This window comes from Daphnia carinata, chromosome 5, assembly GCF_022539665.2.
Source record: "Daphnia carinata strain CSIRO-1 chromosome 5, CSIRO_AGI_Dcar_HiC_V3, whole genome shotgun sequence".
Taxonomy (NCBI): Eukaryota; Metazoa; Arthropoda; class Branchiopoda; order Diplostraca; family Daphniidae; genus Daphnia; species Daphnia carinata.
The window spans coordinates 4,674,597-4,690,325 of NC_081335.1; the positions used below are offsets into that span (position 1 = coordinate 4,674,597).

Consider the following 15,729-nt stretch of genomic DNA (forward strand, 5'->3'; position numbering starts at 1 on the left):
GTCTACGGTTTTTATTGTCTAATGTCATATTGCTTTCGTTGATCAGGAAACCATCTAGGCAACAGACTAAAATCGTACTTCTTTATTTAAATATATAAAAAAAGCATCACTTACCATACTACAGGCAGTGGCGACATTTGGCAAGCAAAGAAATTCAGCCAGCTTGCCGTTGAATTTCAACAAAACAATATTTTCTCGCTAAAGGTTGTAACGCATACATGGGAAATGAATGTATCAAGTGCCATTCACAATTATTCTCTATTACAGACTACCGAAAACTTTAAGAATGTATCCGCTGATTTATAATATTATAATATTTTGTTTATTGTTGTTACTTGGGCATTCCAACGGCAATGTTACGCCAAACAAATCGACGATCATTGATTTAGTTCTTGAAAGAAAAGGTAAATGACGATGCGACCCGTCGACGGAAAACAAAAAAAAATAAATTACTTGCCGAAACCCGGGATCGAACCAGGGACCTTTAGATCTTCAGTCTAACGCTCTCCCAACTGAGCTATTTCGGCATACAATCTGTTACACATTTGTAATAATAATTGTGAGTACAATTTTAAGTCCATGTATTTCATTGTCTTCGTTTTTGGTATTCTCGCTTTTGCTTTTAAGGTAACGTTTTGGTTTGATACCCCAACAGACTTACTGTGGGCGAATTTCCATTTTCATGTGCACCCTTTTCCTTATGGCCGCTCCATAAATTTGATCACTTCCCAAAGCAGATTTCATTCCGCTCGACAGTAATTAATGATCTTCCTCTTTCCGCATTGAATGCGACTTTCCGCCAACGTATTTCAACATGCAGTGCTCCTACTATATAAGTTCTAACGACAGCGCAAACACGTCGTATAATGATGCTGAGATGAACTTCCTTGATAAAAGAATCACCATAAGGAAAATAAAAAGCACAACGCGTTTCTTTATACAGCAAAGAAACTGCATGATATTATTCAGAAAGAGGACAAGAATTTATGGCAATGCCATTGGCTTGCTATGCACAGCCCATAGGCTTGCAAAAGTATTATTCCTTGCTTTTACTATCGTCCTTTAAACAGTAGGTTATGCCTCACGCTCTCTTGGCAGGTCACGAAATACAAAGCGATTGTAACGCCAACAATTCACTACCGTCAGAAGCGCATTCTTCGATAAATCATTCGCATTTAGAACCGTGAAAACGTTCAGTAAAAAAATGCGCAACTTATTTGGAGCATACTGAGGGAAATGACGTTTTTCTATTTGAAAAATGCGATGGGTTTTCCCCAAGATTGAATGAATTAATTAGCTCGAAACGAACTAGCAATAACCCTGCACTCACCTGCGTCACAAGATGACCAAATAACCTAAATCGAACGGCATTCGAATGCCAAAGGTAAAGAACAAAAATGTAATAGTTTCAGCAAAAGACTTTTAAAAATTAATAGTCAATTATATGCACGTGAAAAGGGGCAGTGTGAAACCAAATGAAACACATACCTATGCCTGTAATTCTGAGTGAATAAACAACCGTTATACCGCATGAGAAAAAAGAATGAAATTATTATAGAAGTACAGCGCATTCCAATAAACCAAAGGCTACAGATGCAATAATTGGAAACGTCCATTTTATTCCACTATCTATAAGGCGTTTCTATACGTGTTCGTTGCCTCGGCAATGGCCGATACATTGAACGACTCCCTTTGTTCCCACTGGTTTACCACAATCCTCAATAATTGTGTACAACTAATTATAGGGTAACGAGCGAGTATACCGGAAATTAAAATATTATAGTTGGGTCTTGGCCGATTGACATAATGCTGACGTTTTAAGAGTTTATCCTATTGGCAGTAGGGAAACGAGTGAAAAGCTATTCGCCAAAAACGCTGCAACCTATTAATTCACCAAGTAAAACATCTATTCTAAAAATAAGATAAAATGGCTGTAGAAAAATTTCGAAATCTAAAATCATATAGGAAAGAACAAATCTAACCGTGATGGCATTGTTTTTTACCGTTAGCGAAACGCAAGACGGACGCAGTAACTACTCAGCTTGCTTCTGGCTTTTATTATTCAAGGAAAAATCGATGCATCGTTCTTTTACATCCTTATGGTGACAAGGTGCTGCACATCCTGTGACATCACTCGTTACAATGTGAATTATTTGACAAGAGTACAGATAACACACTATACGACACTCGGACCTATATAAGAAGCCGAATGTGTTTTATTTATTTGTCATTCATTCCTACGACAGTCATTCGTATTGCAGTCGGTGCCGATTTTCGTTTGCAAACAAGAAGTTGTTCGTCGCATTCTCAGCCTTCCCGTGTGGTGATTATACGCTCTTCATAACTCAAGGTATGGAGATCTGTTATTATTTCCCACCAACGATCAGCTTCTCTAGTTAAGAAGCTCAGATGGGGCAGATGCGAAACGTTAGTCAATAAAAAAAATGTGTGCCGATAACTGGAAAATTAAATTCTCAAAGCTTTCGCGCATTGCGCAAAGTCTTTACTTCGATTTTGCCTGCACAAATAACAAATGAGAATTCGGCCATTGACCGTTGACTTTTGTATTAATGGCCTCACGATCTTTTTCGAAACGATGGCTATCAATGTGCTTTTTGCTTTGGCTATTACCATAAATAATTCATCCAATGTTCTCTCAACAGGGCGCATATTCGATGTAGTATTAAAATGAGAGTGTAGGCCGCTATGTTGCAGCTGTTACTTTCCGCATAGATGATGAGGCAATGCAAGAAAAACAAAACAATAGAAGGGCGGTCAGATTGCAATCGCCATTACACGAGCTCACTGACGGCCGTAATTCTCTGCTGTTTTTCTTCTCGTCTTTTACGATTCCCTTCGCCGGACAAATAAAAAGCGCAGCGCGTTATCCAAAGTCATATAATATGCAGAAATGTCTATAGATTGTAGAATAAGAAAGAAACACATCTGGTTTTTGGGAAGCGGATCATTGTGTCTCGAGTTATCCATGTCGTTGCTGAGGTTGTTTCCTGGTTGACGGACTGTATATCCGCGCTCGTTAAACTTATCCTCGTGCGCAAGGCGGAATTAGTTGCACACTTCCGTCCTCTTTCCCAGTTATTACTAATTATTTTATTATTTTAAGAATTTCATTTTTTTAAATTTCTCTTTTATTGTTCGACCTTTTTTATAAAATCACATCGACACCAGAACACATTGAGTGGAAGCACCCTTGTTGTAAACAATAAAAATTCTCTGATCGCAATGCAGAATATGATTCGAGGTGAAAGAAGCGCTTTGGTCACGGTGGCCCTCCTGCTGATTGGCCTGTCCGCCCTATTGAACGAGGCCCGAGCTGAAAACCTATTCCCCACTTCCCTAGACGATGGCAATCTAGAGGAGGAAGCTCGTTATGGAGTTATTTCGGTAATGATTTCTTTTTATTTCCAAACTTTACGAGTAAACTTTAATAACGATATGACAAAATGACATTCCTAACGCGTATAACGGCATTATTAGAAACGGTTGAAAGACGCCTTCCTTTTGTTTTCCACGCTATACTCTTATCGTTTTTTATTGTTTGATCGAAAATGAAACCAATTATCAAGTTAGCGATAGCCTAATAACAAGATATTGCGTTGCCATATTACACTGTAATCAGCATTTCATTTTGCCCAGTGTATAAATGTAATAGACCCCTTTTTCAAAATGGCGATTAGTATCGAAACAAACGACGGGGACTTTCGGTTATGTGGTGGCTGTGCGGTTGCTAAAATACTGTTGGGCTTCTGGGTCGTTGGACTTGTTTAATGTTTCCCTTATTTGGCGAAATGCCATCAGCTGACCGGAGCAACTTCTAATACGACGCTCAACCTGAGCGGTATTGTCTTGTTGGGCATGTCATTATCTGCGGCCGTCTCTATTTGGGCTTATTCGCATAACCTATTATCGGAGCATCAGACATCCAGCGGCCACAACCACTTGTTCAAAAAGCTTTTCAAGGTACGCGTTCAATTTTCCCATTTGACATTAAATAAGACACGTTTAAATTCAGCCTCACCATCACTACCAAACGTTCAACTCTTTGCGAGGTTAGTGTTTTTTTTTTTCATTATTTGACTTTGACGACACCTGACGCATACCTGGACGAAATGCTTAACAACTTCAATGCCGTTGCGCGACTTCATTCTAACGAGATTGGTTTGGTTCGTATACGTGTTGACTTTGGGGGCATGACGAGCGACTCTTTAATCGAAAAACAAAAACAAAACCTGTTGATTTAAGTATCAATGTATACTTACGATGTGCTGGTTTCGTGAACTCAGTTAACGCCGTCGACGTCGTCGCTCAATTACACCGTAAACTTGTCGGGTCTTCTTGTGTTGGGATTGGGTGTCGCAGCCGCTACCATGTTCTGGGCCCACGTTACCACACTATCCGATAACAGACTCAAGGTAAAACGAAACATTTCACGCTATATCTAATTGTTTTTGACTACCAGTGAAATGGACAGCTACGGTAAGTTCATTCTTGCACATACATCAACTTTCAAGTTTTGAAGGCTGTTTATTTATTTATTGATTGATTAAATTCATGAAACTTTAACATGCGCTAATACAGAGATCGGCAAGCGATGAGGGCACTGCCTCGCTGGCCATTGCTCTCAACAATATGCACAGACGATTCGAACGTGCTGAAATCTACGAAATGGCCTGCCGTCAACGAATCATTTGCGAAATTGGAGCTGAGAAAAAGGATGACTTCCCTGAAAATAGCTTTGCATATTCGGTCAATTCTTTCTTCGGGTAATTCGATATTTACAATGTTACGTAATGTATTCATTGATATTATTGTTGAAACGATTCGGTTTTCAGCTCGGTTAACGGAAACAAGATGCTCACGGAAAGCTTCGAGAACCACAAAAGAGCGAAGAGTTACCTGATGGCCTGGAACGAGGGCAAGGGAGGAAAAAAATGCAAAACTGTTTACGACCAGTGTTCCATGACTAACGATAGCATAAACAAGCTCATCAAATCTTCGGAATAATAACGAAACTACTGCGAATCTAGACAATAGCTCCAATCAATCAAGGATATAGACATGATGCAATTAATCTTAACCGTAATCTTGCAATCTTTTTTTTTTTTTCTGCTGACATCAAAAGCAACCAGCTGTACATAATACTCAATCAATAATGTCTCTATTACGTCATTTCAAGTAGAACTTCAAGTGTGATTGCCCTCCATCCAGGTACTGGGAAGACACCTGGGTGATTGTCACTCGACACTTTGTCTCAAAGCAATTCCCTTCCTCTTCTTTTTCTTTGCCGTGAATTTAGTTAATTTATTTAATTTAAACTTCAACTTATTTATTGAAAGAAAAAAAAAACAATGTCATGAGAAGTATGTGTGGCAATGAGAACTTGTGAATCGACACGATCTCTGTACAGCGCGAATTTTAAACGGGAATGTTCGTGTCTCCTTTTGTTAAATGCTCATTCTGCTTTATTCCTTCGTAATACAAACTGGTTAACTAGAACAAACTCACTTGAATTTCGCTAGTGGATTTTAAAAATCCGTTGACACACAATTGGCATGGCCTCTAAATTTATTTATTATTTCCCAAGGTTTTCCTCTAAAAAAATAAAAATTCAAAAGCCTTCGTACCCTTACACAATATGATTTACGATGGTATTCGAATATGACGCGATAATGGAATTCCCCTTCTCCCCTTATCTGCAATTTGAAAATAATAAAACATGTCAACTACGGTCTACATATACTTAGCGACCAGTTCTTGTCCAAACAATAACTTTGCATAATTTATATTATTCGTCTTCGTGACAATATTTGATTTTACATCACTAAAAAAAAACGAATAAAATCTTGTTTTAATTGCCACACGGCAACGATGAATCAAACTAGCTCAATAGCTTTGATCAACTGATTATATTTCCGCATCATAATCTCAATAGCACAAAGGCTAATCACGTCTATTCTTTATCTTTTTGTAATTAGTCGGGAAGTGGATTCATCTCCAGGATATCACGAACGTTTACAGGGTACGTCCAAACGCAAATATCTCAATCTCAGTTATTACGTCCGGCTATGTAATTTAGCAACAATTATACAATCAAGAAATGAAGAGCGCAATTCAAATCCCCCCATATTACAAGTGACGTTAGCACCCGTTCATATGCAACGAACGTTCAATTTGGCTTTGAAACGACAGCGAAAAGAACTTAACTCTGATAGCGCAGCCTTTAATGTAATAACGTAAACCGATTTATTCGGAAAAAAAAAATAAAACTCCCCAGCTAAGTACACAACATAATCCGTTCGACGGCTGCTTATTAAGTGCTCAAGATTTTCTTATCGAAAGGGAGGGCGGAATGCTTGTTCAAACACGCAGCTTCAATCTCACTTTCTTGCGGAAAGATAACAACGTCTGACGGTTCGATAAGAGTCACGTATTTAAACGATGATTGTTGGAGACACATTTTTCAAGCCTTAGAAACAAGCTAATTTTATTTTTCAGCATCTGCTTGCGAAAGGAAAATGATGTCTTATTATTTTGTTTTCATAATTGCATCCATGGCGGTGGTACAATTTTCAAAGGTTGCCGGACACGGTTACATCTGCGATCCTCCCGGCCGATCTTCCATGTGGAGGAAAGAGTGCGGTGGGTTCTCAACACCGACAAATGTCGACGACATGGGCCTCAACTGCGGAGGATTAGAGGTAACACACCTGCTCAATTTTGCCTTCGGCTAATTTTTTAAAACAAAAAAATCACATGGCATTTTGTTGAAAGGTCCAATTTAATGGAGTCAATCAAGGACGATGTGGCGAATGCGGTGACGAATGGAGTTTACCGCGTCCGAGGTCTAACGACGAGGGTGGCCTCTACGGTACCGGAGTAATCGGGAAAACCTACCGCCAAGGGAGCGTAAGACAATAGAAATGTCAAAGGACATTGAACTTAATTAAGATTGACAGTGTGTAGAAAAATTGATTTTTCAAAAAGGTCATCAACGCTACCGTGTTGTTGACAGCCAATCACTACGGCTTTTTCACGTTCCGACTCTGTCCGAAAACATCTGCCCAGCAGTTGGTGACGCAACAATGTTTGGATCAACGTTTGCTCACCCTCTCCGACGGATCTACTAAATTCCTCATTCAAACGCTAGGTGTTTATTTCTACCCGAAGATCCAATTACCACCTGGGTTGACGTGCAACAACTGCGTTCTCCAATGGCGTTACACAACTGGTAAGTTTATTGTTTGATTGTAATCGGCACTTGCGTTTATACGTATAAGCGAGAAATATGAACATTGACACATTGATTTGTTTTCGAAAAAAACAAAAACAAAAGGTAATAACTGGGGAATTTGCGAGGATGGAACTGGTGCTGTCGGCTGTGGCGATTATCAGGAGACATTTGTCAATTGCGCCGACATAGCCATCGTTTAGGCTTCGTTACTTAACCGGAACTTCAATGAATAGAACGATTAGTATAAAACGGCCAACTTGGCCCTGTACCCCAAAAATTGTATCGTCATTTTCTTTTTCAGCTTTCAAAGCCCTCGGCTAAATTCATATGTAATCCAAATTGACCTTGATAGCGTGAATATAAGTATATGCTTGGCATACAGCGTAACCTCATCTCTCGTTGAGAGCAATACATTTATAACGAAGTTCATACTGAGTTTTAAATGTCCACGTTGCAAAACGCTGAATTAGAAAAAAATAATCATCCGTCCTTCTACAGTCTACGTTCACGGTCTTAGTTCGTGTTGGGACACGATAATGCGCAATGCTCAACGTTAATATATTGTTTTAAATGTTAGCGATGTTGAAGGGTCGTTGGAGAACTCCGATTGCGAACGATGCGGCTTCATAACAGAGAAGGCCAAGTTAAGATATTAAAAAATTGGATAGGCTCATAAGGAGATGTCATTAGTTTTTATTAGTCTGTGCACCGCTATTAAATTTCACCTTTATTACATCGACGGCCATAAAAAAATGTTAAAAACAGGACACGTTTGATTGTCACCTGTTGTGGGTTCATTCAATACGCGGCACGCAAAACAAGGAAGGCAGTACACAAGTTGAAACGTGCACATTGTTCTCGTGATTGCTCGTCAGTTATCTTTCACACTTTTGCGGAATCATTCCGCTTTGAAAAATATCAGTGATTTTCCACTGATTTTCCGCTGTGTTAAGCCGTACGTGTCGTAAAGACACGACGATCGCCAGCAGTCAATGAGTCAGCATGAAACTTTGTTTCGTATACGCAATAGTGGTAGACGGTGTGTATGCGGTGTCATGGTAACGGGACAATGGTGTTGCGTCACAGACTACAGCAGCAATATAAATAGTGGGTGCATCCTTTATTGTCGACTTGTTCAATTGTGAAGAGCAACATCAAAAGGGAAACAATTTTGGCCCTATAGGGTTAATGTATAGTACTAACACATAAGGTCGGTCTGCAAGTAGAACGTTTGTCGGGAGAAATACAAGATCACGGGCTTGAACAACAACGGACGAACATAAAATTCATGGGACATGTGAGAACTCTGTACAGCCTTATGAATAATAATAAATAAAAGCCAAGTAATTGGAACGTGATTTTCATACAAATTAACACATTTGCAATTGATTCAAAGCTGAAAACGCTATTTGAACTCGTGTTTTTCTTATCCTTTTCTTTTTTGAAACATTCGACATCTACAAGCGGTTAACTATACATTTAAAAAAAATTCTCACGTCGATATTTAACGCCGACGGTCTCGTGATTCTTCACGGAACGGTAGGGAACAGTGCGGATAAATCGCTGCGCACTCGACGCCCTGTTCGCCTTGCAGGGCCGCCTGGACGAGCAAGGCCATTTTGGATTGATCAACTTCTAACTGGATACCCAATTCATCGTCTTCTTTGAATGACTCGATGGCTTTCTGCATCATGGGTGACCTATTTTCAATAGCCGGTCCCGCAGTAAAGAAAAACAATTAGAACAGATTCTTTGTCATCCATGAGAAAACTTTGTGACAATTTAACCCTCACCAACGCGGGAGTAATCGAAATTAAGTAGAGCAAAAACGTGGAAGATATACTGACCGGTAAGCGGATTGACTCCATCGTGTAGCAGAAGAGAGCCAAGATGATTGCGAAACCAGCTCGCAAATGGCTCTTTGCTGGCAATCGGTTTGCTTGAGCGAACCGAGCCAATAGTCGGCCAACTGGTTGATGGCCGTCTGCGCGAACGAGTCGTCCTCCGTGTTGCCAAAAATTCCGTCCGAATGCTGCCTCATCTTGATCACTGGGGTGGCCGACTTGTTGACCAGGTACCAAACGAGGCCGGCCATCAAAGATAATGTGCCCATAACGCCATTCGGGTAAGCCGAAGCGATCGATTGGCCAGCAAGTCCATCGGCCATTTTATCGATCTCGTTTTCATGTTGTTTCTCCGGTCTCTTCGTTACGTGCTGCTGATAACCGGCTTGTTTTTTTCGAGGAAGAATCAAATAATAATAAAGAAAAAAAAATAGACGTTATCCGTTAATTGATAGCGTGGTTTCAATAACTGGACTGGCGAAGGGAACAGGATAAAATAACAGTTGCATTAGCTGTTGTAATCAAGTGCTTTTTCTTTTCTTCCAGATAGCTACCGCCGCTAGCTCAGATAATGCTGCTGGGAAAGAGTTGGAGAGAAAACAAACGTGTTATCCCAAATCTGGTTTTCACTGTTGTCTTCTTAAGTTGACGGATCGGTTCAAATCCAATTATTAACTCGATTTGATTTGGTTTGTTTTTTAAATGACCGGTGTGGAAGTACATGAACGTTGTTATTACGCAACGTCTTCACATCTATGTGTACCTTCCTAACTTCAATTAGCCATGCTTGGTTATGGCTCGTTTTCAAATGATTCTAATTATTGCTCAATGAAAATGTAAGTCTCAAATCCTAAACGGAAATCCAAATACTGGACGCGGAAGTCAATAAGCAAACCCATAAAAAGAAAAATTGTCGCTTTCCCCTCAGCTCGCACCAAATGTACAGTTAAGGCCCTTTTGTTTTTAGAAAATAGTGAAACAAAAGCTTATGGGGAATAGCTAGCGGTCTGCTAGTGATAGTTATTTATAAAATACATAAATAATAATATATATTTTTTAAAGGCTGTTCGTGTCTGTTCTGCGAATAGTCCTATACTGGAGGTACCGTAATTTTTAACGCAACATTTGCTGCGTTGAAACGTTTCAACACTGTCCCCTTTTTTTTTTTTTCTTTACGTAACCAGAATGTCATGATAGAAGAGCGCGTTATACCTGGATGAATCGGCCGCACTTTGTTCTTCTTGCGAGCTGGTTTTTTGCTTATAGGTTTGCGGGTCGGCCGCTCCTTCTGCTGTTGCACGTAAACTTGTTGTTGTTGTTGCTCTTGTTGTTGCCTGTGCCACGCATCCAGAACGAAAGCGTGTTGATCGGATAAAAGCGGAACAGGAGGTGCCGAAACAGGCCGATAGTTGGTCAACGTTGGCCGATTGTAGACGGTGGCGTATTCGTTGCCTTGCGAATCGATCATGTTCCACGACGTCTGGTAGACTTTGTGCTCATCAGCCGGCTTGTGGTAGTACCTCTTGAGCTCCTGGGCGAAATAAGGCCCACTGGGCACTTGCTCGGCAGCGCTGTTGCGAGACGCCGCGTCTGTACGAGTGATGTGCCGGCTGTAGTCGCTAAAATCGTAACTCTCCGGGTAGAATTGATGCCACGGTTCAGCTGTCGATGGGGTCCGAACGGCTGGCGCTGGATGACGGGGCATGACGAATGGGTACTCGAAAGCATCGCGATAATCGGACGCCACCTCCGCAATGAGCAGTAGCAGTAATAGCCACGCAAGTCGACGACAAGACATGTTTCTTTTGCCTAAAATGAAAATGAATTCAATTATTCGAATGACTCTTAGCCGCTTAATGAATGGACATCCATTTGTTGGTTTCACATTGCGATGTGATGCATGGCCGAAAGTAAGAAAAATAGGAAGGTTACAGTAAGCGTAGTAATGCATTTTTTTTTTTGCTTGCAAATTGACTCACGGTATTTAACGTGGTCGTATGCATGAGAGAAATCTAATAGACGCTAGGTTCTCGTGAGAAAATGTACCGTTGGTTAAGAAAAAAAAAGAAGACTCTTTTACTATGTACCATCACTGTATATATGTACGGCATATAAAACGTCGCGCATCAGTGATATCAAGAAGAAAAAAAAGGAAAAAAGCTATATGCATTACAACTGGTAAGGTAGAAAGAACAGGACACATGAAGATGAGGGGAATTCAGACGCTTGAAGGCTCAGCCGACCGTTAAGACGTGTTTCGAATTGACTCGCAAGATTCTTCTTTCTTCATCAGCAATTCAAAATTTGATCTTATTTCTTTTTCCTTTCGCTTAACAGTTTGAATTTCTCCCGCTCAAAAAAGACGTTGACTTTCTTTTCAAAATGAAAGTGTTTTGAACGTAAAATTTGTTTTAAGAGAAACAAAGAAGAAGAAGGTGAACACCTGTACCATCGAAGCGTAGCGATGCATCAACTTAGTCCCGCTAGGTTTGAAACGTTCCCAGTCGAAACTGGTGTTATTTACGAATCACACACACACAAGGCATAGAGAATGTGTTGTTGTTGGCTTTTTACCTCTTGGTCTCTGAGATGGTGAGTCCAGTGAGCTATGGATACGCTAAGGCACCGGTAGACGTATGGTGATTGAACGGATGTGGCAATTGTTCACTGGAGCATTTCACCGCACCAGGGGAGTCCGGAACCCGTCTTCTCCCGCACCTGTCTATTTTTATTCTCTATTTTCAATGTCCTATACTCGAAAGGCAAAAAAACTGAGATGATCACATCGGAAAATGTCGATAGAGAATCAGTTAGTTGATTACACACACAAAGTTTGGACCCTGAAAAAAACAAACTAACTAAAACTATAATGCAGAACGAGGAGGACTCACTTCTCGACTGACTTAAACCAAGAGAGACTGGCATTTGTTTTTCTTTCTGCCTCACAGCCACTGCTAAACTCACAGGGAGTCTGTTGGCTTGCGGAGGTAAAGGCGTAACACAAGGACACGGCCCGTGCCACTGGCAAAACCAGGTACCTCCTACTCCCGAGAAACCCCCTCCACCTCCCCCTCCAAAAAAAAAAACAACAAACGGCTTCCACGGGGAGAGCTTTAGAGGCTCTCCAGTTATTGCAGCAGCGGCCAACCCTGCAGGCATTTTCCGCTTCCTTTTATTTCTCATATTTTGTTCGACCAAATTCTAAAATACGTTTTCAGCTGTGCTCTAAATCTGTTACTATGTGTTTTTGTTCTGGAACGTTAACGCCCTTCCCCATCGTGTCACGAATGTTTTGTGTGTGTTCTATTGCCCTGCAGTTCATGCCCTTTTTTAAAAAAATGTCCCTGTTTCGCTCTGTTAGTCCATCCACTTGCAGGAGGTCGACTGACAATCTAACTCGTTCATCAGAATGTGTGCGTGAAGTGCCAAAAATTAAGCGAAGAGAATCAGGGAGGGAATAAGGGAAAGCCCATCTTTTTGCGGGAGCATTGCATTTGGTATGCAAATAGAATGATATGACGATCAACCCATTGTACACGTGAAGGATGTAACGGAACTCGCATTTTCTTTTTTCATTTGGGCACATGATTAGAGATGTTGTACTAATGTCTGACAGGAAGATTGTTATATAACATGTTGATTGATGGAAAGATTAATATAACAATACAATTACTGATGAACTTACGTTTATCGTTGAAAGGTCTGATTCTAATGAACGACGTAGTGAAAATCCTGGGTGTTAGAGCAAAATGTAGGAGAATTGCATCAACTGAATGGGATATAATAAATGATAACGAATATCACTAAAACACATAGACACGCACACTCACAAACAACACACAAGCGATCGCACTACAGACCCGAGTGTTTGACTGGGCGGCCTGACGAAGACTGCCAGTCCGGCTGGTTGGTCGAGCTCGTGTGATGCGACGTTCAGATTCCATCACGCATAACCAGGAAAAAAAAAAAAAAAAGAAAAGAATTTGAAAAGGGAGAATAGAGGAGAAAAAAAAAGGGAACGATAATAATAACCGATCATGCAAGTTGGCCGTAACATTCCTTTCGAATATACTTCCTCGTAAAATTCGTTCAACAACAGCTGGGGATTTTTTTGTTCTCTTTAATCCCCACCGAGATCTTATTTCACCTGTCGTCAAAGTTCATTGCCCATGCAGCAGTTAACAATAAACGTTTTAAACAGACAAGATTTCTTTTACAAACTGTCACTATTTATTCAATTGGACGTTAACGTTGGCCAATAACTCTTGACGTATTTCCTAGTAATAGTTCTGTAATAAAAGACGACGACCAAAACATCGTCATCGGTCGTGATTCATCTGAACCGGTTTGAAATAATGGATAGATGTACCGTAGACATTCCACTATCACCACCTGAACGCACCTGGCGTTTCTAATTCTCTTTTGCTTTTGTTTTTTCTTGGCGTATAAGTTAAAAAAGACGGGTGCATATACGTGTGGTTTCCTTCTTCTCTCGTCATAACACATTACTCTCTCTCTCTTTTCGTCGTATGCAGCAACATTGCTTTTCTATTTCGAATATATACAAGTTGAACGACCTTCTGTTTGCTGGCCTTAGCTGTTTGTGTTGTTGCCTGTTGTAAAATACAGCAGCAATAAAATACGTCCGGCGTGAATATTAACGAAGCAAACAAAATATTTTGCCAACACAACCATTCAATCACGAAATTCGAAGGTTTATTTTTTGTTGCGTTCAACCTGAACATTTTCTAAAATTAACAATTTAAACTCGAATGTCTAGAGGATAACTCAGAGTGTTTCAAGAGGGGGATGTTATTGCAAGTGAAAAAACTGTTTCTTGGAGATGTATTCATATCCGCCCTGGAAGAAACGGAGCAACTCACCCGTATCCTCCTACACTCGGAGCTCTCGAGATTCGTTTCGTCTTTGGTTACGCCATCATCACCTTCTGTTGTTTGTTTTTATTTATTTTTTGGCCACACTTTTGCATGGCAAACTATATGCGCGTGTCTACCGTTTTCTGTGGCAACAGGATGCTACGTACAAGAGAATTGCAACACAGATTTGAAAAGACGTTTTAAATCTTTTTTTGGTACTTTGTTAATGATCACAAAGGAGAACTAGGATGAAAAAAAAAAAAGACAGATGGGATCAGTTAAGTAAAAAAAATGGGTCGGTGTGTCAGAAGGTCAAATACATTAACAAATAGGTCCTCTGTGTTCTGTCACAGTTCCTAATCTTGCCCACTTGCAATACGATTTTTTATATTTTTATCCACTTAAGAAACGGGGGGTGTGTTAACATACCGATTTGCATTCTTAATTACACCGTAGAGTGGTGTGAGAAACATTGCACAATATCCAACAACTATTAGATAATCAGTTTGTGTCTGTACAAAGTGAAAATAGTTGAAATCAACAAAGGTGAAATGTAGAACAAACGGTAATGTTCCAGTTGGTAAGGCATAATCGGTTTGGAAAATCGGAATCATTGCGGCCAAGTCTGCCCCCATCACGGGGACATTTCATGCTGATTAACGGTAATCGATCCAGCCTAGTTTGAACAAGAAAAGGCCGTAATAAGGTAAGGTACTTTCGAACAAAACGCATCAACCCAATGACACCAATTATTATATTAAAAAAATACCAAATCGAAGAGGTCGTCGTGGTAGACTGTGTCATCGTTTCAATCTGCATTCATTTTTGATTCAGGAAAATCAGAATCACGGTCAGAACATTTTCTGTTGCGCTTCTGTTGACGGTTGACTCTTGTGCCATTCCAAATTTCAATGACTTTACCAGCTGCTGGCCTGTCCTCCTGACTTACAGAAATGTTGGCTCTAATTTGTTCTGTTTGTTTGCTTTTCTAGTTCGTTCTCTGTCATTTTGAGCGAAACAGACAAATGGGAATCAAGAATTGCCCTACAATTTTTAAAATGAATTGAATAAAAACGTCCGAGGAACATGTGTGAGCCGGAATTCTCTTGCCCATAAGCCCGTTCTTTCATGGCCGTTAAATGGCTTCGTTTGCCTTACTTTTCTTTAACTGCAACCGTCTGTTTTGAAAACAGCTGCCCCGATTTAAGAGAACAAAATAGAGACGAAAGAATCACCTGTCTGTGTAGAAACGTTTTCATTCTTCATTTTATTCGAAACATTCAAAAACAAAACTCTGAAATAGCAACTTGATTATGCAGCTCAGTGTTCTTTTTATTGTTCCTCCACCTAACGGTACCTTACATCCTTTGAACTTTTGACTGTCAAATCGTCAAGTTTATACCGATACCTCACAAGTATAATATGTTTAAGAAGTAAAAAAAATAAATTTGACAGTATAATAAGTGTATTGTTATTGTATGTCATGTTTAATCTCTTTGTACAATGGAAAGATAAACAAAAAAGACAAACACACATTTAGCAGAGAACAGGCCACGCAAAATCAGCAGCTAAGTGCTTGTGTCTTTTTCTTTTTTTTTTCGCGTTCCTCGTGACAGCTGTGTTGATAATAGAAAGGCGTTATAAGTAGACAGGCAGGGTGACATCTCCTTTTGTTTTGGTTTAGCAGGAATAAATAAAAATGAACCCGAGGAGGAACAACAACAGAAATGGGAACTTGAAAATTGCGCTCTTCAAC

General features: G+C 40.1%; 4 protein-coding genes and 1 non-coding gene across 5 annotated transcripts in view; 3 read left to right on the top strand and 2 right to left on the bottom strand.

Annotated features, from left to right (window-relative positions):
* Positions 1 to 15,729, top strand: part of LOC130696240 (mitochondrial intermediate peptidase-like) — a 53,216-nt gene that overhangs the window by 22,144 nt on the left and 15,343 nt on the right. The window lies entirely within an intron of this gene.
* Positions 455 to 527, bottom strand: Trnaf-gaa (transfer RNA phenylalanine (anticodon GAA)). Its single transcript has one exon. It is a non-coding gene; the product is annotated as a tRNA-Phe (tRNA).
* LOC130696231 (uncharacterized) lies at positions 2,236 to 5,057 on the top strand. Its single transcript, XM_059495289.1, has 5 exons — positions 2,236 to 2,350; positions 3,250 to 3,405; positions 4,305 to 4,433; positions 4,600 to 4,784; positions 4,854 to 5,057. The coding sequence occupies exons 2-5, from the start codon at positions 3,253 to 3,255 to the stop codon at positions 5,023 to 5,025; spliced, it is 639 nt and encodes a 212-aa protein (XP_059351272.1). The 5' UTR covers positions 2,236 to 2,350; positions 3,250 to 3,252; the 3' UTR covers positions 5,026 to 5,057.
* LOC130696232 (uncharacterized) lies at positions 6,508 to 7,681 on the top strand. Its single transcript, XM_057519316.2, has 4 exons — positions 6,508 to 6,719; positions 6,793 to 6,927; positions 7,006 to 7,249; positions 7,355 to 7,681. The coding sequence occupies exons 1-4, from the start codon at positions 6,537 to 6,539 to the stop codon at positions 7,450 to 7,452; spliced, it is 660 nt and encodes a 219-aa protein (XP_057375299.1). The 5' UTR covers positions 6,508 to 6,536; the 3' UTR covers positions 7,453 to 7,681.
* LOC130696227 (uncharacterized) lies at positions 8,440 to 10,899 on the bottom strand. Its single transcript, XM_057519309.2, has 3 exons — positions 10,309 to 10,899; positions 9,100 to 9,481; positions 8,440 to 8,952 (listed from the first exon to the last, which is right to left on the bottom strand). Exons 1-3 carry the CDS (start codon positions 10,892 to 10,894, stop codon positions 8,757 to 8,759), a joined length of 1,164 nt encoding a protein of 387 aa, XP_057375292.1. The 5' UTR covers positions 10,895 to 10,899; the 3' UTR covers positions 8,440 to 8,756.